This window comes from Narcine bancroftii, chromosome 1, assembly GCF_036971445.1.
Source record: "Narcine bancroftii isolate sNarBan1 chromosome 1, sNarBan1.hap1, whole genome shotgun sequence".
Taxonomy (NCBI): domain Eukaryota; kingdom Metazoa; phylum Chordata; class Chondrichthyes; order Torpediniformes; family Narcinidae; genus Narcine; species Narcine bancroftii.
Genome location: NC_091469.1, coordinates 128,043,519 through 128,070,655, shown reverse-complemented (window position 1 = coordinate 128,070,655; position 27,137 = coordinate 128,043,519). Strand labels below are relative to the sequence as shown.

Here is a 27,137-nt window from a genome sequence, read left to right as displayed (position 1 = left end):
CTTGCGCAAGACACGAATGTGCTGGGGAAACACAGCAGGACATGCAGCATCCATAGGAAGTGAAGGGTAACCAACATTTCAAGTCTAGGCCCCGCAGTGACCTGCTGAGTTTCTCCAGCACATTTGTATATGGCACTCAACTCCATCATCTGCAGACTTTCTCATTTAGTAACATGTATTATTTCCATGCTCTCATTTGCTAAGAGTTATCCTTTTCCTAAGGGCTAAATGAGGCAGTTGTCCTCAGCTTTTCGACGACCCAGAGCACATAACCCCAGTTGATACTTGAGTTCTGGATTGGAGGTGTTATGTTTCAGATGAGATGCTCAAACCTTCCCTGAAAGCTTCTTAGCAGAGGGGAGGGAGGGTAGAATTCTGCAATTTTGTTTATTCCATCCTCCCCCTTTATTTTACCCAGAATCCCACCTACATCCTCTTTTTTAGCACATTGCAAGACCTGATAATGTTCTTCTATTTTGATATTTCCAAAGGCTAAGTAATATTTCTTCCAGCTATGAAGTTTTGAGGTGCTGTTTATAGGATTTCTCTCCGAGGTTAAATACTAATGATGATTTTGTCCTGCTTCATACTCCTACTGTGCACTTGCATTGCTGTTGATAGGTTGGCGTTCAGTTGCTATGGTTGCTGAAAGGGGAATGTTGCAGTGAGTGGGAAAGGCTGGGCATAATGCGGTATGGAGCTGTTTTTGAAATTGAAGTGATGTTTATGCGGGACTGCTGTTGAATTAATTACTTCCAAAAAGATGCATCGTAAAATGTTCATCGTACATTGCAGACTGTGTACATACTCCCATCATTCAATGCAGAAGTTGAAATTACATTATCCTATTATACAATGACGAATCAAACATCCCTTTTGCAATCATAAACATATTTGTTCTTGAGTTTTTAATACATAATTTGATGCACTGCTTTTTAATGGGTTTTTTTATTAAACAACCATCAGGATCACTAGCTTCCCTTGTTCTCACTCTTTAGGGATGTCAGACTTTGCTTAAAACTGAAGGTCATTTTTGATGAGCAACTGTGGTTGTGGTGGCCAGGGCTTCAGCTGAGGCACAAAGAACTAAGCCAAAAAGGCTGGAATTTGGAAATCGAAAAGTGTGTTCTATTCCTCAGCAAATTAATTTTTAAAGGACAAGTTAATATTTCTGAGTTTTAGTTAGAGCTAAAAACACCGGTTTCGTGAGGTATAGAGTCTTTCTTTTCTTTGGCTTGGCTTCGTGGACGAAGATTAATGGAGGGGTAATGTCCACGTCAGCTGCAGGCTCGTTTGTGGCTGACAAGTCCGATGCGGGACAGGCAGACACGGTTGCAGTGGTTGCAAGGGAAAATTGGTTGGTTGGGGTTGGGAGTTGGGTTTTTTCCTCCTTTGTCTTTTGTCAGTGAGGTGGGCTCTGCGGTCTTCTTCAAAGGAGGTTGCTGCCCGCCGAACTGTGAGACGCCAAGATGCACGGTTTGAGGTGATATCAGCCCACTGGCGGTGTTCATTGTGGCAGGCACCAAGAGATTTCTTTAGGCAGTCCTTGTACCTCTTCTTTGGTGCACCTCTGTCTCGGTGGCCAGTGGAGAGCTCGCCATATAATGGGAAGGCGATGGTCCTCCATTCTGGAGACGTGACCTACCCAGCGCAGTTGGATCTTCAGCAGCGTGGATTCGATGCTGTCGGCTTCTGCCATCTTAAGTACTTCGATGTTGGTGATGAAGTCGCTCCAATGAATGTTGAGGATGGAGCGGAGACAACGCTGGTGGAAGCGTTCTAGGAGCCGTAGGTGATGCTGGTAGAGGACCCATGATTCGGAGCCGAACAGGAGTGTGGGTATGAGAACGACTCTGTATACGCTAATTTTTGTGAGGTTTTTCAGTTGGTATAGAGTCAACCAAAGCAAAATGTAGAGAGAATGGAGAGTAAAAACAAGTGCAAATAATAGGTTTAAATTATTTGAAAAAGGTGATAACTGCTGGACGACAGGCAAAGGCACTTCCACTAGACTTTCAAAAGTTAACTATCTCTTTCTGATTTGTTTGATTTTTATCAATGTGCTGAAGCCAAGCTGGAAAAACCTGGGACATAGATGGAGAAGCACTGAAAGCCTTGCCAAAACTAGACAGGGACAAGCTTCGTCACTACTCTTAATGCTAGGGTAATGTAAGTACAGTAAAACTCCTGGTATCTGAAACCAATAGGGATTGATAAATGCTGGGTAAGTGAATTTTATGGTTGCTTGAGATTGCTTTGCATGGGTAGGCGAACCAACAGTGACCGCGCAGCAATTTTAAACTTACATTTTTTTTCTGCTTTTTTTTTGCTATTTGCTTGTATTCTGGATAAAGGGGGTTTTACTGTATATGTTGGAATTACATGGAATCCTTAGAGAAACAATGGTGATGAATTTTGTTTGCCAAAAAAAACAAACTGCTGGGAGTCTAGCAGCATCTGTTGGGGGGAGTGGGTAAGAGAGGAACTTCAAAATTTCAGTCCTAGGCCTTGCATTACTACTGAGTGGAGAGGGAAGATGGCCAAAATAGAAATGAGTAGGGGAAGGGTGAGACGGGAGCTGGTAGGTGACCTTAAAAGGGTGAAGGATGACAGGAAGAAAGCCATGAGGAGAATGGGTGGAGTTGCAAGACTGAGGTGGATTGGTGACGTATCTGGCAGCGGCATGTCTTAGTAAGAACATGGTCAAAGAGACCACAGAGTGGGAGGAGTGAGTGAGGGATCCACAGAACTCCTGTCAAAGAGAGGAAGAAACTTTCTTCAAAGACAGAAAGCCTTGAAGAAACTTCTCAGTGAAGTAGCAAAATGGAGAAAGAGAAGACCGCAGATGCTGGATTATGGAGCAAAAATCAAACTAATGAAGGAACTTCATGGTCTGAGCAGCAACCTTGGGAAGAAAGGAATTGTCAGCATTTTGGGCTTGAGACCCTTCATTAGGACTGAAAGTGGAGAGGAAACCCTTGCTTCTTGTGTCCTTTGTTCCCTCCTCATTTCAACACAACTCTAGTTCCCCCAGTTTTGTTCTATTACCCATACCCTGTTGCCACTTTTCCATAACCTATTTTTAACCTCCATCCATCTAGCACTGGATCCCCAGCTCTATCAGGTTCCATTTGCCTTTCATCTGTTCCCTAACAGTTCCCATTATTATTCCTTATACTAGCTATCTCCACTATCAGTCTTAATCCAGGGTCTCAACCCAAAATTTATTTACTTCCACAATGCTGCTCAACCTGCTCAGTTCTTTTAGCAGATTTTAGTAACTGTTGTTTGACTGGAAAGTATGAGAAAGATCTTCAGGCAGGTCCAATTCACTCAGTGTTGGATTAAGGAAACCCTAAAGAGTTCTGGACGTACATGAAGAAAATAATTTTTTGAGGAGGTGACTAGGAATGTTGATGAGGGTAGAACAGTAGATGTAGCCTATATGGATTTCAGTAAGGCCTTCAATAAGGTTCCACATGGAAGGTTGGTAAGGAAGGTTCAGGTGCTAAGTATTAATGTTGAGATAGTCAGATGGGTTCAACTGTAGCTAGAAGGTAGATGCCAGAGAGTTATGGTGGATAACTGTCTGTCAGGATGGAGGCCGGTGACAAACGATGTGCCTCAGGGATCGGTGTTGGGTCCCTTGTTGTTTGTCATTTACATTAATGATTTGGATGATGGAGTGGTAAATTGGGTTAGTAAATATGTCGACGATACAAAAATAGGGGGTGTAGTGGATAGTGTCGATGGTTTTCAGAGACTGCAGAAGGATTTGGACTGTTTAGAAGAGTGGGCTGAAAGATGGCAGATGGAGTTTAATGTAGATAAGTGTGAAGTGCTTCATTTTGGGAAGAATAATCAAAACAGGACGTATGCAGTGAAGGGGATCGCATTGAGGAATGCAGAGGAACAGAGAGATCTTGGAATAGCGGTTCATCATTCTTTGAAAGTGGAATCTCACGTGGATAGAGTGATAAAGAAGGCTTTTGGTATGCTGGCCTTTATAAATCAAAGCATAGAGCTGGGAGGTGATGTTGAGACTGTTCAAGGCATTGGTAAGGCCAAATTTGGAATATTGTGTGCAGTTCTGGTCCCAAATTATAGGAAGGATATCAATAAGATAGAGAGGGTGCAGAGAATATTTACTAAAATGTTGCCTCAATTGCAGTATCTAGAATACAAAGAAAGATTGAGTAGACTGGGTCTTTTTTCATTGGAGCGTAGAAGGTTGAGGGGGGATTTGATAGAGGCATTTAAAATTATAAGGGGTCTAGAAAGAGTAGAAGTGAATAGGTTCTTCCCCTTGAGGGTAGGTGAGATTGGAATGAGGGGTTATAAGTTAAAGGTTAGGTAGCAAAAGTTTAGAAGTAACATGAGAGGGAGCTTCTTCACTCAGAGAGTGGTGGCTGAGTGGAATGACCTTCCAGAAGAGGTGGTTGCAGCAAGGTCAATTTTGTCATTTAAGAAAAGGTTGTATAAGTGCATGGATGTGAGAGGATCGGCGGATTATGGGCAGGGAGCAGGTAAGTGGGACTAGAGGAGATCACATAAATCGGTATGGATAGAGTGACTGAGATGGCCTGTTTCCATACTGTAATTATTATATGGTTATAAGAGTAGAGCAGTGCAGAAATAAAGGGGAAACATGTGCCTGCAGGTGTGGGAAGCCCCATTAAATACTTTGCTTCAATGTTCAACAGGGAGAGGGACCTTAATAAGAATATTCATTGTGAATATGAGGTCAATGTGCTGGAGGATGTTGAGATTGAAAAAGAGGATAAACATTTGGATGGATAAGTCCCTGGAACCAGATGCAATATAACTCAGATTACTACAGGAATCAAGGGAAGATATTACCAGGGCATTGCCAATAATCTTTGTGTCATCCCTGGGCATAGCAAAGTACCAGGGGATTGGAGAATGGCAAAAGTACTCTTCTTGTATAAGAAAGGTAATAGGGAGAATCCTGGTAATTGTCCACCAGTGATTCTCCTATCAATGGTTTGTAATGTATTGGAGAGGATTCTTAGGGACAGGGTTTATGAGCATTTTGAGAAGCAGGGATAGTCAGGAAAGATATAGATGCTTTAGAGAGGGTACAGAGAAGATTTATCTGGATGTTGCCTGGATTGGAGAACATGACTTATGAATCAAGGTTGATAGAGCTTGGGCTTTTCTCTTTGGAATTACAAAGGATGAGAAGTGATTGTGATGGTCTTAGATCAGGTAGAAACCAAGCACTTTTTTTTCCTGGGGTGACAATAGCAAATACCAGAGAACATCTGGTTAAGTTGAGTGAAGGAAAGCTTAAGGGAGATGGCAAGGATGAATATTTTTTTTTAACACAGAGTGGTTGGTGTTTGGAATGCATTGCCAGGGCTGATGGTGGAGGCTGGTTCAATGGGAACATTCAAAAGGCTCTTAGATAGACACATGGGTACAAGAAAAATAGAGGGTTATGGGTGTGAGATGGGGGAAAAATTAGATTGTTATGCAGTAGACTGCATAGGTCGATATAACATTGTGGGCTAAACTGTTCCATGTTCCACTTTCTATATTCTATGATATTCAAAATTAAATTTTGCAACAAGGAAGATATGCATCAGTGATGAAATCTGCATTACATTCTGCCATCTGATGTATATTGGAGTAGATTGCCTATAACTGTCATTGTAAAGAACATTCATGCTTTGGGCTTCATCTGGAAATATTTACATTGTATGACAGTGGTAAACTGCGAGGCAAAAAAAAAGTCATTGGGAATTGTAATTGTATTAACAAACAAGACTATTTGCTCCTACTTACTTCTGCTCATGTCAGAATCCTTTATCTGATCAAGTGAAGATGCCTAACTCCCAGATGACATGTCGTGTATTGTGTTAGTGGTGTTCTTCCGGCGTCACAACTGTTCATGATATGCATAAATTCTGCTCAAGATCTGAATGCAGCTCAGACCAACACAATCTTCCCTCCTCTTCATGGTCTCTATCCACATCTCCTGCTGCCTTGGAGAGGGAACCGACACAATGAAGGATCTCTCCCACCCTGGACACTCTCTTCTCTCTCCACCTATCTCTCCACAGAAGGCTGTGCTATGTTAAAATAAGCAGCAAATAGTTTAAAGACTCTTTCTTCCACACAACCATCAGGCATCTGAATGAACTCCATAACAGTGTTATCATGCTTGCCTTACTTGGAGCTAGTTGATCTTCATTGTACTCCTACACTGTGTAAACCTTGCTTTTTACATGGCTGTATGAATGTTAGAGGTGACCTTTTTGAATGCTCACAGAAGGACCCTTCTCGCTGTACTTGGTATTTTGTGACAAATAAACTGTTAAAAGATTTAGAAGAGGGGATCAAGTATAGTGTATCTAAGTTTGCAATCACACTAAACTGATTGGAAAATCAAATTGTGTTGAGGACACAGTCTCCAGAGAGATATAAATAGTTTATGTGAGTGGGCCAGGATCTGGCAGATGGAATACAACATTGGTAATAGTGAGTTCACCCACTTTGAAAGGAAGCATAGTAAACTGGACTTTTATTTGAATGGTGAAAAAAATGTAGCCTGCAGAGAGATTGGGGAATGCTTGTAAGGTTAGTTTGCAGGTGCAACAGGTAATCAATAAGGCAAATTGGATGTTGCCTTCATTACTCGATGGAGGGTAGTTCTGCTGCAACTTTGCTGGGTACTGGTGAGGCCTCACCTGGAGCGCTGCATGCAATTAGGGTCTCTTTACTTAAGAAAAAATGTACTAGCTTTCAGGGCAGTGGAGGTTCACCAGGTTGATTCTGGAAATGAAGGGTTGGCCATATGAGCGGAGATTGAGTAGCCTAGGACTATATTCATTGGAGTTTAGAAGAATGAAGAGAAATCTTATTAAAATATATAGAATTATGAAAGGAACAGACAATATAGAAACAGGGAAATTGCTTCGGCTGGCAGGTGAGACCTGAACAAGGCAACATAGCCTCATGATTTGGGGGAGTAGACTGAAGAGAGATGGGGAGGGGAAATGCTCTCGCAGAGAGAATTGAATCTGTTGAATTCTCTGCCAAAAGACCAGTAGAAGCTGCATCAATATCTTTTACATTAAATACACTTAAATGTTTGAATAGTAGGTGAATTAAGGTACTGAGACCATGATCAAATCAGCCATTGAATGACAGAATTGACTTAACTGACCTGCTCCTGCTCTTATTTCTTGTGTTCTTGTGTGTCCTCCTGTACAGTATCTGAAAACTTGGAGGCTGTTCTCTCCCTATCATATGTACCCAGATAACTTCACTTGCAGACAGCATTTGCTTTGACCACTGAACCTGACTTTTGAAAGGAGCTACCCACTCTTGATATTGGTGCATGCCTAAAAGGTCTTCAGGCCTGCTGTTGAAATCTTTAGACCCTTTCAAACTGCTGTGTAAAATGGGTTGAGCCAGACAATTTTCCAAGTTAGTGCCCCAGTTAAGCGGCAGTAAGAAAGGATCCGACCCAGTCAACCCCATTAGAATCCTACCGGGTCCCTGACCTACCTCAGAGGTAGTCAGAGAACTCAGTTAAACATACTTAGGTCACGTCCACAGGCAATTTGAACAGGAAAATGGTCGACCCGCATATTCTGGTAACTTCATGCATGCATGCGTCACCGGGCAGCCAGCTTCTGAACATCCAGCAGTATTTCCGGTGAGTGTGTGACGCATCATCGCTGGTGTGGGATCCCCTTAAATTGCCGGGTGGCAATTTAATGGGTCGATCCCCTTGCAATTTGAAAGGTGCTTCCAGCACCTTTGCCCCAGTAATCGCACCTAGGTCCCAGGAGGGCTACCCAGGTGCTGCAATTTAAAAGGGGCTATTGAGGTGAGCAGACTGTCACTGCAATGTAGCCAATGGACAGGATAAATCCTACATTGCAGTCCTACTTTTGATAATTTCAAGTATGACCATCCCCACCCTCCCCCACTGCTGAAACTGAATAGGTTTTGTTCTTGTTCAGAAAGTACAGAGCTTATTGTATTTTTAAGCTTGTTTTGGTGCATTAGTTCTGCTTTCATGCCACAATAACTTTATTTGTTTGCTGACCCACCTTTTTGTAATTGTCTCTGCTATAATTAAAGGGAACAGCTTTGCTTTGTAATTGCTAGTTGCTGTGTACTGTAAACTACTTTTGAATTTATTAGCAATCATTATGTTCTTTCATTTTAAGTGGTATTTCACAGCCTGAGATAATTTCTACGAGAATTATTTTAACATTTCAAAATGAATTATTTTGAAGTGAAGACTCTGTGAATATTGGCATATGTAGCTGCCAATTACTGCATACAGTCTCACTCTCAGCAATGAAGCACACGACTTGTGCTTTTTAGTTATTTCAGTTGATTGAAAGATAAGTAAAGGTGGGGTACTGAAATGTTTCTTGTTCCATGAGCTATTTCCGCAGGCAAGTCTAATGGACTTCCTGGCTTGCACCTTCTGTGTCATCCCTGCAGCTGCATGGCCCCTGGAGACAGTGCTGCAGAGACTGTTCGGTGATTTAGAGCTGTCTGCAAACAATGAACTGGTCAGCCTTGAGCAGTGGATCTGAAGCTATGTCTCTGCATCACTTTATTGGTCTTCTGACAGATTGCTTTGCCAAAGACATTGATCAAGGCATTCAGAAGCTGTTGAAATAAATTTAACTTATAGGGAAAAAAAATCTTTATTTAAAAGTGCCACCTCCTGTTCATTTCAAGAAAGGGAACAAATGAAACCACTTATTGATTCTCTCAGTGATGTAAAGCTGAGGGCTCTCTTTGAAGTGTGCCCAGCCCTTGGCGAATTGCAACCAGGCATTGCCAATGAAGTCAGTTTTGAAACCAATGACAGAGTGGTAAAATAATAGAACGTAGAACATGACAGCACTGTACAGTACATGTCTTTTGGCCCATGATGTTGTGCAGACCTATATGTGCCTTAAAAAAACTAAGCTCTCCCTACCTCATAACCCTGTATTTTTCAACACAAAAGTACTGAAGAAACTCAGCAGGTCATGCAACATTTATGGTCAGCCATGGGCTGTTGACATTTTGACCCTGATCCCTTCTTCAGATATGCTGAAAAACAGGGAAATGCCTGGAATAAGAAGATGGTGGGAGGGAGGGAAGGGGGATGAGCATAGGCAGGATGGATACAGGAGGAAGGGAGAAGAAAGGACAAGAGTTGAGAGGTGATAGGGGAATAGGGGCAGAAAGTTGAAAAATTTGCTCTTAGATAAGAGAAAGGAAGGAAGCGGGTTGGGTCTGCGGAGCTGGTGGAAGGGAATTAGAGGGACGAGTGAATGCAAGAAAACATGGGGAAGGGTTTACCAGAAATTGGAGGTTGATATTGATACCATCTGGTTGGAAACTGCTGAGGTGGAATATAGGTGTTGTGATACACCACTCTATACTGTTACTTGGTTACTGGCACTGTGTATATGTTTGGTTTATATGTATGGCTGGCCTGCCTTCCCTCAGTGACTCCACCCTCTGGAATCCCCTAGTAAAGGCAGTAAGCTAAGTCCCTCCCTCAGTACCGAGTCCTGAGATAAGGCCATAACAGGATCATGATCCAGGTCCTATGGTATTAAAAGCCTGTCATCCAGCAACTCCATTCTTTTGGTATTATTGATAGTGTATCAATTTTAATACCATAAAAATTTTGCAATGGACAAGCTGCTAAAGTTGGACAAACAAGATGTAGATCTGCAAACACCTGAAGCCCCAGACCAATTCGAGCTCCGACTTATCTGCTTCAATTACTTTTTGCACGGCAATGCTCAAGTTGTGAACACCGACGACGAGAAACTATACTTGCTGCAATCGAGGGGTCGGCCATCAACCTACCCCTTCATCAGAGGCAGCATGAAGTTCGACGAGGCCATGAGTAAATTCCAAAGCAGGTACAGCCCCAAGACTAACACAGTCTAGGATCGAAAGTACTTCCTCGCTGCGCGCAAGCAGCGGCCTGAAAAGCCCCTCGAGGAATATATTCAGGTCCTGCGTGAACTCGGGAGGGCCTGCGGCTGTAAAGATGTAGCCGCTGAAGTCTATACAGATGGGTACTGGAGCTCATAGCCTTGTAATGTCTGTGAAAAAAAGGCAACTGGCCTGTCTTCCTGATTGAGGGTAGCAGCTAGGCCTATGTCCAAAGCTTCACTTTCCACTTGGAAAGGTACATTCTCATCCACCGCATGCATGGCAGCTTTTGTCACGTGGCTTTGGAGGTAATTGAAAGCCATCTGGTCTTCAGCCGAGAGGGGGAAATTAGTGGCCTTTAAGAATGGGCAAACCTTGTCGCCATATTGAGGGACCCACTGGGCGTAATATTAGAAAAAGCCCGGGCATATCCTCAAACCCTTTGTGGTCCCAGGGAGGGGGAGCTCTAACAGACGGTGTATCCGATTGGGATCGGGGCCAATGACACCATTCTTCACCATGTAGCCAAGGATAGCCAGTTGTGTAGTCCTGAATACTCACTTATCGGAATAATAAGTGAGATTCAGGGCTCTCGTTGCATAGAGAAAGCTCTGGAGATTGGCGTCATGTTCTTCCATGGTGTGGTCACAGATGGTGACATTGTCAAGGTAGGGGATGGTAGCCTTCAACCCATACTCAACCACCATTCTGTCCATCTGCTGTTGTAAGATAGAGACCCAGTTGGTAATGCCAAAAGGGACCCTCCGAAATGATAGAGTCGACCGTTAGCCTCAAATGACATGTATGGGCGGTCCTCGGAATGGATTGGCAGCTGGTGATAGGCAGCTTTCAGGTCGATGGTTGAATAGACCCGATACTGCACAATATCGTTCACCACATCTGAAATGCGAGGCAGTGGGTATGTGCCCAGGAGTGTTTATTGGTTAATAATTTGGCCATAGTCAATTACTAGCCTGGACTTGTTTTCCCCCTTTACAACCACCACTTGCACTCTCCACAGGCTAGTGCTGGGATCAATGATCCCCTCCTCCAGCAAGCGCTGAGTCTCTGTCTTTATGAACTCCTTGTCTGCCGTGCTGTACCTCCTGCTCTTGGTGGCGATGAGCTTACAGTTGGCAGACGGGTTTGGAAATAGAGGGGAACGGTCAATGTTCAGCGTGGAGAGGCTGCAAGTGGGTCCTGATTTTGAGGGCCCTCCATTCCGAACCATTACCCGGGGAGGGGACAGAAAACTCCAATGCTTTTAAGATGACACAGAAGTCCAGACCCAACAGTACCGGAGCATAAAATTCATCCAAAATATACAGATGAAATTTATGAAAATCCCCCCACCCCCGAACGATAAATGAACCACACAATGTTTTTCTACACACACCGAATGGGACTGAGATGTGAGGAAGATTCGATAATTAGAAGAATAAATATTTAAGTGATACTTTCGTACAGTCCGTGAGTCTATAAAACTCTTCGCGGTCCCCGAGTCGATTAGGCACTTGGTAAAATGTCCGTTTACCTTCACCATTACCATAGAGTTACTGAGGTGGTGAGGTCTGTTCTGGTCGAGGACCAGCGATGCCAGTATGCTGGAGACACTTTGTTCCTTGCCTGAGTGGTCCCTTCCATCGTGAGTTGACCTGTGCAGGTAAGATGGCGCCAAACTCGTGACACGGCGAGATGGCTGCCCTCTTTCCTCCTTTGACGATAATGCCTCCGAATTTGAATTTGCGCTGCGGCAAAATAGCCACCGAGCCTTTTCACACTGTTTCCAAAGGCAGCGGGTTGCGTGGCAGGCGATCTCCGGCCGGTTTGGTGCAGATGGCTTGGGGCTGGAATCGGATCAGGGAGTGGTGCAGGCCATGAACTTCCCCGGCCTTCCCTCATGTGGCAGACTCTCGCCCAATGTCCCTTCTTTCCGCAGCTGGAGCATCCCGAGTCTTTAGCAGGACAACAGGCTTGGGGGTGCTGACCTTTTCCACAGAAAAAGCACTCCTTGGTGCGGGAAGTGGCAGCCATTAGATCAGGGGCAGCCGTAGCAGAAGCAGCCGGTCTTTGGAGGTGCTCACCTGAGAGCGCGAGTTCACTGGCTTTGAGATCGTCGTTTTCGATCCTGGCCTGTTCCAGTGATTTGGCCAGCTTGACATGAGTAGCGAGGTCTTTCTTTCCCAACTCGAGTCGTCGCTGCCTCACGTACCTCGACCAGACTCCTGTGACCAGAGTGTCCCGGATCTGCTCGTCTTCTCGGACGCAGCCTGAAGCCGCTTCATACCTGTACTTCTTAGCAAGCGTCCACAGATCCAGCAGGTGGTCATTGATCGACTCTCCTTGCTTGGTCCTCGTTTGGAGCCTTCATGTAGCGAGACTTGATGGTGGCTTTGTATGTCCAGCAGTCTCTAACGACTGCGTACCCCTTTATTGCTACCCTGGAGATGAGCACCAACCTCCGGAGTTCATCTGTGTGGAAGATGTCCCTGGTCGCTTTCAGGTAGGCCTGGAAGCAGTCTAGCCAATATGCAAACTCCTCAGCCGCATCGGCACACTGGGCTTGAGTAATGCCTCCATCCTTGTTTTGAAAGCTAATAAAATTGTAGCATAGGTAAAATCTCTCATACAACTGGAGGGAGAACAAACACTTTTATTAGCTTTCAACAATGGGTAGGGTTCACTAGTAGGCTCCAGGGGAGTTCTTGAATTAGGCAGGAAACTAGGATTATATATGGGTAAACGGGGAGGCAGGGACAGTCACCTATACAGCACTCTCCCAGTGAATCCCAGTTCACTGCACACCTCCTTCCAGATGGTGAGCAATCCCTTAGATCACACATGTCAAACTCTGGCCCGCGGGCCAAATTTGGCCCGCGATATAATTATATTTGTCCCGCAATATCATTTCAAAAATATATTAGAGGTGGTCCGCTGGCCGCTGCGCCAGTATAGCGCATGCAAATCCCAGAATGCATTGGCGTCAGCCCGCTAATTGCCCCCACCTCTGTTTATGTTGCAGGGTCTCACCGTGGACTCTGGTTTTGGGGCCTGGCCGGTGTCAGGGGAAGCCAAGGCAGCTTCCCAGCACCCGGAACCGGAGGCCTCGGGCCTGACCTCGCCAGGACCGTTGCCCACTCCCCCTCCCTGCCACAGGCCGACCCGCAACTCACAGTGACGGGGCCGCTGATCCGCCGAGATGCCGCCCTGCAGCAAGAGGTGATGCCCCCGCACTGTCGTTGTCCAACCCGATCGCCCGCAAACCCCCGCCCTCCCGCACACAGGCCTGAGTAAGGATTATGAAGTTTAATCTCAGGATAAAACGATCTTCCAATAGTTTCATGTCACAGTGATAAATATATTCCTGGTTAAAAATGGTCCTGCACCTGGATACAAGCTCATTAGGCATAAAACTTGAAAAGTGTGTCAATCAAAGGATATCTGTACCAATGAAAAAACCCTGCTAGAGTTCATGCCCACAATCAGTCACCCATTTGATTGTTTCAGGAATCATGTTATTCTCCCACATTCTCAATAGCCCTCAGATTTTACTATTCGACAGCACACTAGCAACATTTGACAAATCCTCTATAGAGAAATATTATTTATTGAATATTTTATTTCTCATTTGTTAATGCTTCTGGAAAGAGTTTATCCAAAACTATTATTAAACATTTATTTTAATAAGAAAAAGTTTAACATTACATATGTTGAAAGAAGAGAAAACATGCAGATGTTGTTGAAAATTTTCAATAAATATTAGTTCGGCCCTCGACTTAGTCCAAGTTTTTAATTTTGGCCCTCCGTGAATTTGAGTTTGACACCCCTGCCTTAAATTTTGCCCTAGTGACCACTCTCAACCAAGCAGACAGACCCGTAGCATTCTTCCCCCCCACCCTCTGTGTCCCTGAGGTCCAACACTCCTCTACTGAGAAGGAGGCCCAGGTGATCATTGAGGCGGTGAGCCACTGGAGGCACTACCTGGCCAGTAAGCGATATACCCTGCTGACTGACCAAAGTGCAGTCACATTCATGTACCACAGCAAACAGCGGGGCAAGATCAAAAACGTTAAAATCCTGAGGTGGAGGATAGAACTCTCTACGTATAATTACGACATCCTATACCGGCCTGGGAAGCTCAACGAACCCCTTGATACCCTGTCTGACTGGCTCCAAACCCTCCACGATGACCACTGCCGCTCCGGGGTCACTAGGCTTTTTCATTTGTCAAGGTTAAATACCTCCCTACTCCATCGATGACATCCGGACCCTGACTAGAAACTGTTGGGTTTGCGCTGAATGCAAAACACGTTTCTACAGCCCCGACAAGATGCATTTGCTCAAGGCTACTCTACTCTTCGAGCACATGAGCGTGAATTTCAATGGGCCCCTGCCCTCATCCAATCAGAACCTGTACTTCCTCAACATTGATGATGAGTTTTCCCATTTCCCCATCACTATCCCGTGCTGAGATGTGATCACGGCCACTGTTAAAAAGGCACTACATGGCATCTTTGCCCTATTCGGGTACCCGAGCTACATCCACAGTGATCGGGGGCCCTCTTTTCCGAGGAACGAGCTGCGACAGTACCTATTGGCATGGGGCATACCCACCAGCGGAATCACAAGCTATAACCCCTGGGGTGGAGCAGGACAATGATACTGTATGGAAGGCAGTCCTTATAGCATTAAAGTCCAGCTGTATACCTGTCTCCCAGTGGCAGGAAGTCCACCCCGATGCCCTCCATGCAATCAGATTCCTCCTGTGTACCGCCACCAATGCCACGCCACACAAACGACTGTTTCCTTCCCCAGGAAATCATTGGACAAGACGTCAACCATCCTGGCTGACATCCCCAGACCCAGTCCTTCTCAGGAGACATGTATGGAGCCACAAGAATGACCCACTGGTTGAGAAGGTCCACCTCCTCCATGCCAATCCCCAATATGCCTATGTGAGGACACAGTCTCTGTCCAAGACCTGGCCTGCACAGGAGATCCCAAGACCACTGACCCAGCACCACCACCCCCCCTTCCACCCGCACCCAAGCCAGACACCAGCTGCTAAACCACCATGCCTGATCCGTACCACCCTTCCCTGAATCTCACACCACCTAACATGTCCTCACCCCTAGGTATACCAATTGCTAATGTACTCCAACCCGACCGGAAACCAGCAGATGCACCACATCCGGCAACATGACGGTTCACAAGGAACAGAAGACCACTAGACAAGCTGAACTTGTGATGGACACTGGACCTTTCCCCACAGGACTTTTCTGTTAAAAAAGGGGGGTGAATGTGGTGATATACCACTGTATACTGTTACCTGGATACTGGCACTGTGTATATGTTTGGTTCATATATATGGCTGGCCCATCTTCTCTAGGTGACTCCACCCCCTGAATCCCCTAATAAAGGCAGTTAAGTCAAGGCCCTCCTTCTGTCCTCCGGCCAGAACAGGAGCATGGTCCCAGTCTTATGTCGTCCTGCAACTCCATTCTTTTGGTATTATTGATAGTGCATCAAGGTGTTGTTTCTCTATTTTACATGTGGTCCAACTTGACAGTACATGAGACGTGACGATGTGGCTATGAGATGTGGAATGAAGTGGTTGGCCACTGGGAGGTCCATGCTATTGGAGTGTATAGTAACGGTGCTCAACAAAATGATCTCCCTGTCTGTGTTCAGTCTTCTTGATGTAGAGGAGGCTGCACTGGGAGTACCGGATGCAGTAAATGACCCCTACCGATTCACAGGTGAAAAGTTGCTTTACTTAGCAGGACTGTTTGGGCCCTGAGGGAGGAGGTGTAGGTGGAAGTGTAGCATTTCTTGTAGTCATGGGGTAAGTTCCAAGGGGGTGATTTGTGGGAAGGGCTGAGTGGATAACAGAAAGAGCAATTTCTACAAAAAGCGGGGAGGAGAGAAGAAGATGTGACTGGTGGTGGGATCACGTTGTAGGTGGCGGAAATTCCAGAGAATAATATATTGGATGCAGAAGCTGATGTGATGGAAGTTGAAGAATCCTGTCCCTGTGGCGTCTGGAGGGGGAAGGGGCCAGTGTAGGTATGAGGTGATAGAGATGATATGGGTGAGGAGAGAGTTAATGCCGCTAGAGGGGACATCTCAGAAGTCCTCAAATGGAAAGCCTCATCCTGGGAGCAGATCTTTGGCTTGGCTTCGCGGACGAAGATTTATGGAGGGGGTAAAAAGTCCACGTCAGCTGCAGGCTCGTTTGTGGCTGACCAGTCCGATGCGGGACAGGCAGACACGATTGCAGCGGTTGCAAGGGAAAATTGGTTGGTTGGGGTTGGGTGTTGGGTTTTTCCTCCTTTGCCTTTTGTCAGTGAGGTGGGCTCTGCGGTCTTCTTCAAAGGAGGCTGCTGCCCGCCAAACTGTGAGGCGCCAAGATGCACGGTTTGAGGCGTTATCAGCCCACTGGCGGTGGTCAATGTGGCAGGCAGATACAGCAAAGACAAAGGAACTGAGAGAAAGGAATAGAATCCTTGCAGGAGATAAGGTGTTGTTGAGGTAACTGTAGAAGTTGGTGAATTTATAAAAGATATCTAGATACTTTTAGAGGGGACATCTCAGAAGTCCTCAAATGGAAAGCCTCATCCTGGGAGCAGATACAGCAAAGACAAAGGAACTGAGAGAAAGGAATAGAATCCTTGCAGGAGACAAGGTGTCGTTGAGGTAACTGTGGAAGTTGGTGAATTTATAAAAGATATCTAGATACTTTATCTCCTGAAATGGATAAAAAGAGATTGAGAAAGGCAAGAGAGGAAAACAGGGGCTCTGCCATCTGAGTTCCAGCATGTAGTACGTACACAGAAGTGAGGGGCATGTGACATGTGCTCCAACTAGTCAGCATGGTCAGACTCATTGTCTCCTTCAAGGGACTGCATGGCTGGAGAGATGTCATTCATTGTGGCAAGGTTCATGTGGAGCTGAGGTTACTTGCACAGATCCTGGGAGTGGGTCTTGCAATACTTGCTCATTTTGTTTTTTTTTCCATTGTTAATTTAAGGAAATGAAGTTGAGGTTCCCTATCTCACCAACTTTCTACACTCTGTTCACACTACCCATGGGACAGTGCTGCTGGGAAACCTGTTGCCTCATGGTGCCAGGGAGCTGGGTGCTGTGTGTTTGTGTGGACTTTGCAGGATCCTCGAGACCACGATTTTCCTCTGGGTGCTTCCATTTCCTCCTGTATCCCAAACAAACTTGAACACAAGTGTAGGGGGAAGGGGTAACTTCTCAGGAGAGACGATGACAGTGCATGGAGAATAATCCCATTTTTTAATGTAAGATTTGTGTAGATAAATGTTTGATGGCTGGTGACGGCTTAGTGGGTCAAAGGCCTGTTTTTGTGTTGTTCAACTCTGTGCATGACAGACAGACAGAGGAGTGCTTTTAACATCCAGTGGACATATGTGATAGTAAGAACAAGTTCAGAGGGTTCAAGAAACATTAAGTTTTGGACACAGTTAATTACCAGACAGTGGTCTTTATTTGCACGTGGGTGAATTCAAAACAGAAAACACATTCACAAACAGACAAAACACTAACACACAAATCATGCACATTGGACGCTGGTTAATCACTGATAATTGTAGCTCCTGATTGTGAAACGAGGGTTAAACAAACAGTACCCGCCACTCCTCTCTAACTAGCAGGCACGGCACACCGATTAACTTAAATATAGAAATCTGATTAACTGGCAAGACACTACAGTCTCCCCAGTTGCATGCCACAAAGAGCCCCTACCCTGTACCAGTATACACCTCTAAACTGGTTTTCCAGTGTCACACATGGCTCTCAACTTGTGTCAGACCCCTCACGATCAGTCATCTGTGGCTTGCAACCTTGAGTGGAGTTCCGGGATAATCTCAACAAGGCCAAAAGAGAGAGTTTCTCAACGTAGTGGGCTTTAAACTGCAGCCGGCTAGGGGAGGGGGCAGTAGGGGGATGCTCAGGTGTGCACGGGGAAATGTCTTTTGACCTGCCTCCTGTCTGGCTGGTTAGCCTCCAGGAGCAAACATGTAAATTCCTCTGTTCAGACCAGTTTCCTGTCAGACCTGTTGGATAATCCTCTGGATAACACCTGACTCTGATGTCTGGCCCAAGCTAATCTCCTATTTCCTCCAATTTAAATCTCCAATTCTGACCCCCTTGACTTCTCTCTGAAACATTCATCCATGCTATTATATGCCTCTCAGGATATCTACCTGAATTGAACTGACCAACAGCCTATTCTCCTTGAATTTCATTTCCTTATAAAATCTCCTCCTTACATTCTGAGTCACCACTTTGACTTTTATGGATAGCTTTTCCACTGTGTTATTTTAATCAGAATTGCAGCAGTTTTCCTATATTCCTCGAAATCAGATAAGGGAAATGGGTTCATGCAGGAAAGTGGCACTAAGGAAAGAGATCTGCTGTGATCTTGGTGAATGGAGGAACAGGCTCAAGGGGTTGAAAGCTGCCCTCCTGCTTTTAATTCTTATGCCCAAGATTAACACCCAGAATTATGTGTCTATCTTTGGAAAAGATCAACTTCCAGAGTCATTTGTAGTTACATGTCCAAATTGCCCTGTGTTTAGCATTCCATCCACCACAATAATTCTGCAGTTAATGGTTAGTGCCCATAGAATGGTTGCTCTTGGCCACTTTGGTCAAGTTGCCTGTTAAGCTTCAGGGAATACAACCTTGAATATATCTGAAACATATTAATTATAAATATCTGTGGCCAGGTCCAGTGGCATCCAGTCTGGTCTTTCCCTGCCAAAATCTACAGCATTTTTCTCTCTCAACCACTCCCATCAACCTCTTTTCAGTCATCTCCACTGAGCTCGGAGCTCAGAAAGTTCTCAATTACTCTATTGTGTCATTGCCATTGAATCAATTCTTCCAAAGTGAAGTATTTGTTTTTGAGGAACAACCCAATGCAATGTTTCAATGTGTGTGGGGATCACAGCGCAAGTTCTCAGTAAGTAACAGATGAACAAAATTAGTTTCAGCTGTCTGAATTTTGAAAGCTTCTGAACTTCACACATAGGTTTCAAATTTTCAAGTACTGACTTTTAATAGGAGGAAAGGAAAGTTTGATCACATTTTATCTGCACCATTTCTTCTGAAGTTTGGGGCAAAATCAAAATTCTCTGTTACAAAAAAAACACTGAAGAGTCAGGAAGCATTAAATATTTTTGCTTGAGCTTCACGTCAGAAATGATGTACATTCATTTTCTCAATGCTCCTTTTTCCTTTTCCTAATTTTGTTCCATTATCTTTGGTATCAGCTTTGCATCTACATTACACATATGGTTTTTAGACTGTAGGCATGTAATGGCACAATCAAGGAATTTTGCCGCGACACGGGCAGTCTGAAAAGGAATCTGTGGGAGTTTGGAGTCAATTCCTGCACCACGATTTAGCCAGCAGGACCCCTACAATTCTTTGGAGGAAGTCTGCAGTGTAAAGTGAAAAATTAGTTGACGGTTATCAATTTGACTGTACGTCCAACCACCAGGACTGTAGCACTCAGGTACGTGCAGTCTGAAAAGGTGCCAAGTGTGAATGATGACACGGGCAGTAATTATTTTAATTTTCTGCGATTTTCCCAACATTGCAATCTAAAAACCATAACAGAAACCCTAGAGTTTCTTTTGCATTGTTTTTGCCTTCAGAAATTCCCCCCCCCTTCCAAAATTCGGCCCTTTCAGGTGGCTTGAACACCCCAGTGTAATGCTACATAATCTACCCCCTTGCGGCTAAAGACATACTCACCTGACTGCAGCTGAAGCGCCTCCGAGGCGCCGATGCCAACCCTCCTCGGGGAGGGATAATCAGAGGAGCGCCAAACTCTGCTGAGGTATCTGAATGTGCAGCGGGCTGATGACGCTATCAGCCGCCGATCCAACTCCCCACTGCCTGACTGCCCCCCTCCCTGCTGCCTGACAGCTCCCCACTACCCCACTACCTATCAGACCCCACCTCACTGGCCGTTGCAGCATGGGCAGCCGGCAGGGAACGTTGAGGCAGGGGCGGCCAATGGGGAACGTCAGGGTGGGGTGGCCGGTGGAGAAACATTGGGGCAGGAGCAGCTGGTGGGGGACGTCAGGGGGAAGCCGGTGCAGGCTGTCACAGCCCGGATGATGTCTCCTGCACCGGGGCTGCTCTCTGCGGCTCAAAATGCAGCATAGCAATGGTGGTCTACCCTACCCATAATCCCCCATGCAGCTGGAACTGTTGTGGGAAAGACAGAGCAGTTCCACTGGCGTGGAGGATTATAGGTAGGGAAGACGGCCATTGCTATGCTGCATATTTATGACAGGTGGTGCTGCGGCACCAGTCGCCCCGTCTCCATCAGATCTAGAGGCGCTACGAGTGGACCATGCAACACTGCAAGCAACTTTTTAGGGCTGCCAGTTGAAAGGTGAGTCCGCAAGTTGAGATCCGCTCCTGCCACCACCCTCAAGGCAGAGGGTCCATCCAAAAGGGTCATTGAGAAGTTGGAGAGTGCCAAATTGACTGTATATGAGGCTTTCTTCTTTCAAACCTTAATGATCATAAGGAGTTGGTACAGGACTTTAGACAAGTGTGCATACAAGAAATGTTGACAGAGTTCAATCACCTGAAACAAATCCACTGAGGAAAGGTTTTGAGAAATTCAGGCTGAACGCAGGCAAAGCGGACTTGCTTAGGCTGACAATTTAGTCTGCATGGACAAGATGGTTTTCCTTCCTGTGAAATTCTATGACTCTATTAGTAAAGGTTATCTTACTACCTTTGGAAGAAGGTTTCCTTTTTACACATCCAGTATCCATAAACCCCCTTTCAGCTTTCTTAAATAGCCTATAATTCACAGCTGAAGAAATGTAAATTGTGGATAAGATCTTATCTGTGAATGCTCAATTCATGTTGAATTGTCACAGAAACTTAATTTAAAGGCATGTATGGGGCGCATTTGAATGGAGAGATCACATTACAGCAATGGTAAGTGTTGAATTTAAAATTGGCTCCAAATATTCTAACAGAACAGATGGAAAATATGATGGAGTTGTAAAATAATTGCCCAGTGTTTTGAATTGCTGAACGAGCTGAATAAGTTGATTGTGATCCATTATCATTGTCTACACAGTCATTTTATTTCTCGTTTTTAGGAAGTTTTCATATTTTTTAACTTGTCAGTGTTTTGCTGATTTTGTTAAGAAAATAAAGAAGCATTTGGAAAAGCTCAGTAGCTCAGTTCAATCCCACAGTTGGTGGTTTTGATACAAAGTTCGCCTTATTTTCACTGCCCTTTTACCCAGTGATCCCATTTAATTGGCGTGTGTTTAAAGCCAACTCGGGTCGTTCACACTGAACCAAGAAAATCCGGATCAGTGCAACCTTTTACATAGGGACCCGGCATCCAGGTGCAAAAGGGGGCAGGACCTGTAGCATTACAGTGTTGGTGTTCCAGGAAGGCGGGTAAGCCTTTTAGACAGGAGCCGATGTGTGTCATCTCTGATGCTACCTACCTTGGTGGATAATTACCGGAATGAAAATGGACCCCCCCCCCCCCACCCCATAACATGTCGAATGACTCAAAGACTTGTTGACTCAAACCAAGGCTTTTATTAACAAAAGACTGGAGTGTAGTACATCGAGGTCGACCAGTCCAGACTGATCTGGGTCTGGTTAGGAGCAACTCTTTATGACCTGCCAGTAGACGTGGCTTCGGCTCTCAGCCAATCACTATATGTAAATATATACAAATATATTTATTGGTGATAGAATTATGTACTATCACAAACCCCCCCCATCCAGCATTCATCACAGATAAGTGAAACGGTTAAAAGGTGGTTAATTCCTGTCTTTTAAGAGCAGTGGTCTGTACACATATCAATAAACTAAACTATAAGGTGAGAAACACAAATACTGCAGATGCCGTAAACCTGAGCAGACAAAGAATTGTGGGAGGAACTCAGCAGGTCCGACTGTATCCATGCGTAGAAATAGTCAGTAAGCTCCAAGGTGATTGATGCTGAAGGCCATTTGAAAATTGGTTTGGAAGTTAGGAAGTATCTCATTAGAAGCCAATTTTCTATCAACCCTGGTGTATGTAGAGCATGGCAGCACCTTTACTTCTTCAGGAGTTTGTGAACGTTTAGAATGACATCAGAAACCCTGGAAAGTGTACTGATCGACTTCATCGCAGTCTGCTATGGGGCACCAATACCCCTGAGCGTAAAACTCTGTTAAGTGTAATGGACACAGCTCAGGACATCACAGGCAAAACTCTCCCCACCATCGAGAACATCTATGGGGAAAGCTGCTATTGGAGAGCAGTAGTAATCATCAAGGATCCACACCACCCAGCAAACATTCTGTTCTTGCCACTACCATCAGGAAAGAGGTATAGGTACCTCAAGACTCGCACAACCAAGTCGAGGAACAGCTTCTGCCCCTCCAACATCAACAACAAATTCAATCAGGGCTCATTTAAGGACTCTTTGCACTTTGATTTTTTTTCCTCTCTGTATTGCGCAGTCAGCTTGTCTACATTTCTTTATTTGTTTTCATGTATGCTTTGCATACAGTTTACTCGCACTACCAATAAGTTGTAATTCTGCAGAAAAAAAAATCTCTTTCACACTGCCCCTGAAAGCCAGTATTTAATTACCTTTTTACCATTTCATTTACCTGTGTGAGCACGACATACGCAGGATGGGGATCATTTTCATTCTGATACTTACCCGCCAAGGTAGGTATTAACAGAGCCGATGCATTTCACATCGGCTCCAGTGTCAATGTCACACTGAGCCGGCTTTTCAGTGTGAACTCTCCAATCCGACCCGACCCGGTTTTAAACATAGATCGTTGACAAACCAATTTACTGGGATATCGGTGTAAAAGCAGTATCTGAGTGGTATGTGATGTCATGTATGTACTCTGACAATAAATCTGCAAATCTGCTTTAAATTTTTAATGGAATAGCTAAAAATGACTGGCTGCCTGGAAAGTCCTGTTGAGAATGTGCAGTGTTTGAGGAAACCCATACTTACATTGCATTAAATAATTTGGGATAGTTTTTACTTGAAGACCAACTGCACTGAACATGTCAATTATATACATGTAGACGTTTCTTTTAGGATTCTTTCAAGATTCTTTTATTGTAATGTATTAAACAGATGTAATATTACATGAAATTGAATGATTTATCGTGTTTTGATTAAATTCAAAGTTCAAATTTATAGTAGAGTGCATACATGACATCAGATGCAACCCTGAGGTTCTTTTTCCTGTGGGTCAGGCAGAATTTCTACTTATTGGTCTCAAGTAAAAAGATGCATATACAAAAGGGACAAATGTAAACAAAGAAAGAAATGAAAACAATGAACTGTAGTCAATATGTACAGGAATGCTGCGACATTAATCTTCATTTTAACAGAGCTTTACAGGTGTTCAAGGTGTTTCCCAATTCTTCAACAGCAAACAAAATGCTAGAGGAACTTGAGGGTCAGGCAGCATCCATGGGCAGAAACAGCCAGTAGGTCAGGGGCCTTTATCAAGACTCGATAAAGGGTCCTGGCCCAAAAAGCCGACTGACCATTTCTGCCCATTGATGGTGTCTGACATACTGAGTTCCTTCAGCTTCTCCTTGGTTGCTCAAGATATCAGTTTTCATGTTCCACGATTTTTGTTTTAAAAGTTATTTACATTTTTCATCTGTTAAATCAATTTTTTGTGACGATCTTGTTACGATGATGCATTAAACGAGTCTTTGATTTGGTTGTCATGTTCATAAACTGTGCTGACCCAGGCTAAATAACTTTCCCAGTGCTGAGTTTGTCAACTTTTACCTTGCTCACTTCGAGCCAGGTGAATTGACTGAGCTGGGTCACCCATAGTGAGAACGTAATGAGGCTGGTGGTTTGTCAAAAACTGGAGATGGGGAGGAGGATGAACTGTTGGAATCTGCAACCTTTGGAAGCTAAGTTACCCTATATGGGAAGGTTAAAGTATTTTTGGATTTTCAGAAGAAACACATGAAAAAAAATTGCCTTGTCCAGGAGTGTGTGAGTAAAATATGCTGCCACCTGCCAGTTGCAATGGAATTAAAGATAGAGGTAGAATTTGATGGTGTGTCTGTCCCATTGTACATGTCTAAAAATAAAAGGTGGCCTGAACCTGAGGATTACTTGTTTGTTATAATTAATTATAATACATGAATTCTTCTTCTTCCAGGAGCAGGTTGGATGACTGCCCATCTCCAATGTTTAGGCACATTCAGAAAGGCCAAAATGTAAAGGCGGAGAACCTCTGCCAAAATGCATATCCACGTACCTCTCTGAATGTGCAGAGGCCGTCTGCGAGCCGCATAATCCAACCATTCTTGGAGAGGGATAATCCACGGACCGCTGCATTCAGCTGATCAATCTGAATGTACAGACGCATTAAGCGGCTGTTTAGGGGTGGGCTGATGATGCCGTCAGCCCACGACCCACCTCCCCACTCATCCCCTTCCCTCCAAGTCAGCGAGGGGCGTTGGGGCAGCGGGAGCTGTCAGCGGGAACTGTCAGGGCAGCAGGGACCTTCAGGGCAGTGGGAGCTATCAGTGGGGGCTAGCGGGGCAGTGGGAGCTGTCAGCGGGGTACAGCAGGAGTCATTGGGGTTGGCTGGTGCAGACTGGGACAGCCACACCAGGCTGCTTTGGACTTTGGGGCCACTCTCTGAGGCTCAAAACGTGATACCCATAATTCTCCCACGCAGCTGAAACTATTGTGGGAGCCAAAGAGCGGTTCCAGCTGTCAGGGAGATTATGGGTAGGGAAGACGGTCATTGCTCTGCCACGTTTTTATGACGGGTGGCATCAGTTGCCCCACCTCCATCGGATCTGGAGGGTGCTACGAGGCGCCTCTGGATATGAATGGGACACTGGAGCAGCCTTTTAGGGTTGCTCTCTGAAAGGTAAGTTCTTAGTTTTCCATCTGCTCCTATAGCCGGCCTCAAGGCAGAGGCCTGACATGAAATGGCCTTTTGTCTCACCCTCCCACCCCCCGCGCCCCCACCTTTTCCAAAACCATTAGGTGGTAATTTTTCAAAATGTACATGCCAATCAGCTCCTTGATTAGAATACAGAATTCAAGATACATCCTCAAAAAGATCATTTGCAGCAAAACCTAAACCTGTGTAAAACTTTTTTTTGCATTATATTTCCATGCATACAAAAGGATTTCTGTGATCCACATTAAGTAACCATGCCAGACTCGTAATTGGAGTCCCAGTCCTGGCTGAGTGCTCCAGCAATGTGCTGTAATTATCTTTACCTGTGTTGAGTTGAGAGCAGGCTTTGTTATGGTGGAAATAGTCAAGGGATTGCGGTATGTTTAGGAGTTGGATAGGGGGAAAGAAATGTAAATACATTTTCAGAAAGTCACCTTCATACATTTTACGTGGAATCTTTATATTAATTGTAATATTTAAAGCTAAAAATAAACAGTATGAAGGAACAAAGTTTTTTCATTTTTGCATTGTATTCAGATTTTGTGATTTAAGTAGCTCCCTCCTCATTCTGTTAAATGGTAAATTCCGAATAGATGATTTACCTTGGTGTTGCAAGCAAACATTAAATGTCCTAACTGAAGACGTTGCAAGTGCCCCCTGGGCACTCTATTCACTACAGTAAGCGAGGTGCTAGTGAGCTCTTTGAGAATGGAAGCAGAATAACAACTGAACTGGCAAGAACAAAATGTTTTCTTTCAAGACAGTGTAGTATGTCAAAAAAAAACTTGTTTGAGTTGGATGATAGTTTTTGGCGATTTTTCAAAAGCTCTTAACTAGTCAAGCAGCCAAAGGATGCTTTCCGCCAAGGATCTGGAGGAACGGTCTTGACTGAATGAGCAAGGCGGTGTCTTTTTTTGAAACTAAACTGAAGTGTGCACTTCTGCATCATGTCCGATTCCACCTTGGGGTCTGTCCTATCAAACATCTCCGTGCCTCATTTTCTAAGCCGATCCAGGCTGCGAAGATCCAAAAGGTAATTTGAAGCACTTAAGTGTTTGTTGCTGTTGGCTTAAGTATGAAGCAAGCATTTTATGTTTCCTGTTTAAAACCTGCGATGATTACAGCTGGTCAGTAACTTTGAAGCCATTGAACGTATACAGCAGCTGCATACGGTAGGTAACCCGGCAGTGGGAGGTAAAGTTACTCATGTATGAGTCAGCTATACCGTGTCATAAGCTATTAGCAGTTGTCATGTGTAATTGGGAGTCTATGATTCGTTCCTTCTCGGATATAGAGTGCAACTGCTTTACTTTGGCTCTTTCCATTTGAAAACAGAAACAGATAAATCATAATACTGAAGAAAAATAATGTATTGCAGATCTTGGCCAATTAGAAATCAAGACAGAAAATGCTGACATCAGGCAGCATCTGTGTAGAGATGAACAGTATCACCGTATATTTCTGGTGAGACGTCATTACCATGTAATTCCAGTATTATTTTCCTATTTGATGAAGGTGCATATAACTATTCATGGTCTCTAGAACTCAGCCAGTCATACAGTTGAAGTTTATTTGTAGCTTATGCCGAGTACAAGGCGAAGAATTATTTTGTGAGCAGTCCCCACCAGGTCATCTCTAGCATTCATACAGTCATGTCAAGAGCACAATTTACAGAGTCTAGTTACTATGGTAAGAAGTCTCAATGCCATGTGCTAGTGAGGTTAGAAATAGGAGGATAATGCAGCTTATCAAGTGGCTAAAGACGTGGTGTAGGAGGGAGGGCTTCTGGATCATTGGGCTCGCTTCCGGGGAAGATGGGACCTGTTCCGTCCGAAAGGACGGTTTGCATTTGAACTGGAGGAGGACTGATCTCCTTGTGGGAAGGTTTGCAAGTGCTACTCTGGTGGATTTATACTAGAATTGCAGGGGGATGGGAACCAGAGTGCCAGAGCATATAGAGTGAAAAGATTATGTGAAAAATACATGCACCGTTAGAAATCAACAGATTGTTCGTGATGGAAATTTTCTAAAGTGCATTTATTTCAATGCAAGGAGTATTGTAGGAAAGGCAGATGAGCTTAGAGTATGGATTGGCACGTGGAATTATGACTTGCGGCCATTAGTGAAATTTGGTTGCAGGAGTGGAAGGACTGGCCGCTCATTATTTTAGGCTTCCATTGCTGTGGACTCAATAGAACAGGGGCAGG

General features: G+C 44.6%; 1 protein-coding gene across 14 annotated transcripts in view; it reads left to right on the top strand.

The window, feature by feature from the left end:
* The window catches only part of LOC138763897 (microtubule-associated serine/threonine-protein kinase 4-like), a 588,435-nt gene that overhangs the window by 321,174 nt on the left and 240,124 nt on the right, over positions 1-27,137 (top strand). The window contains exon 1 of one of the 14 annotated variants that reach the window (XM_069938960.1): positions 25,574-25,963. The exons of the other annotated variants lie outside the window; for them this stretch is intronic. Coding sequence (XP_069795061.1) covers positions 25,878-25,963 — 86 coding nt within the window. The 5' untranslated portion in view covers positions 25,574-25,877. Of the gene's footprint in view, positions 1-25,573; positions 25,964-27,137 lie in introns of those variants that run through there. 14 annotated transcript variants of the gene reach the window in all.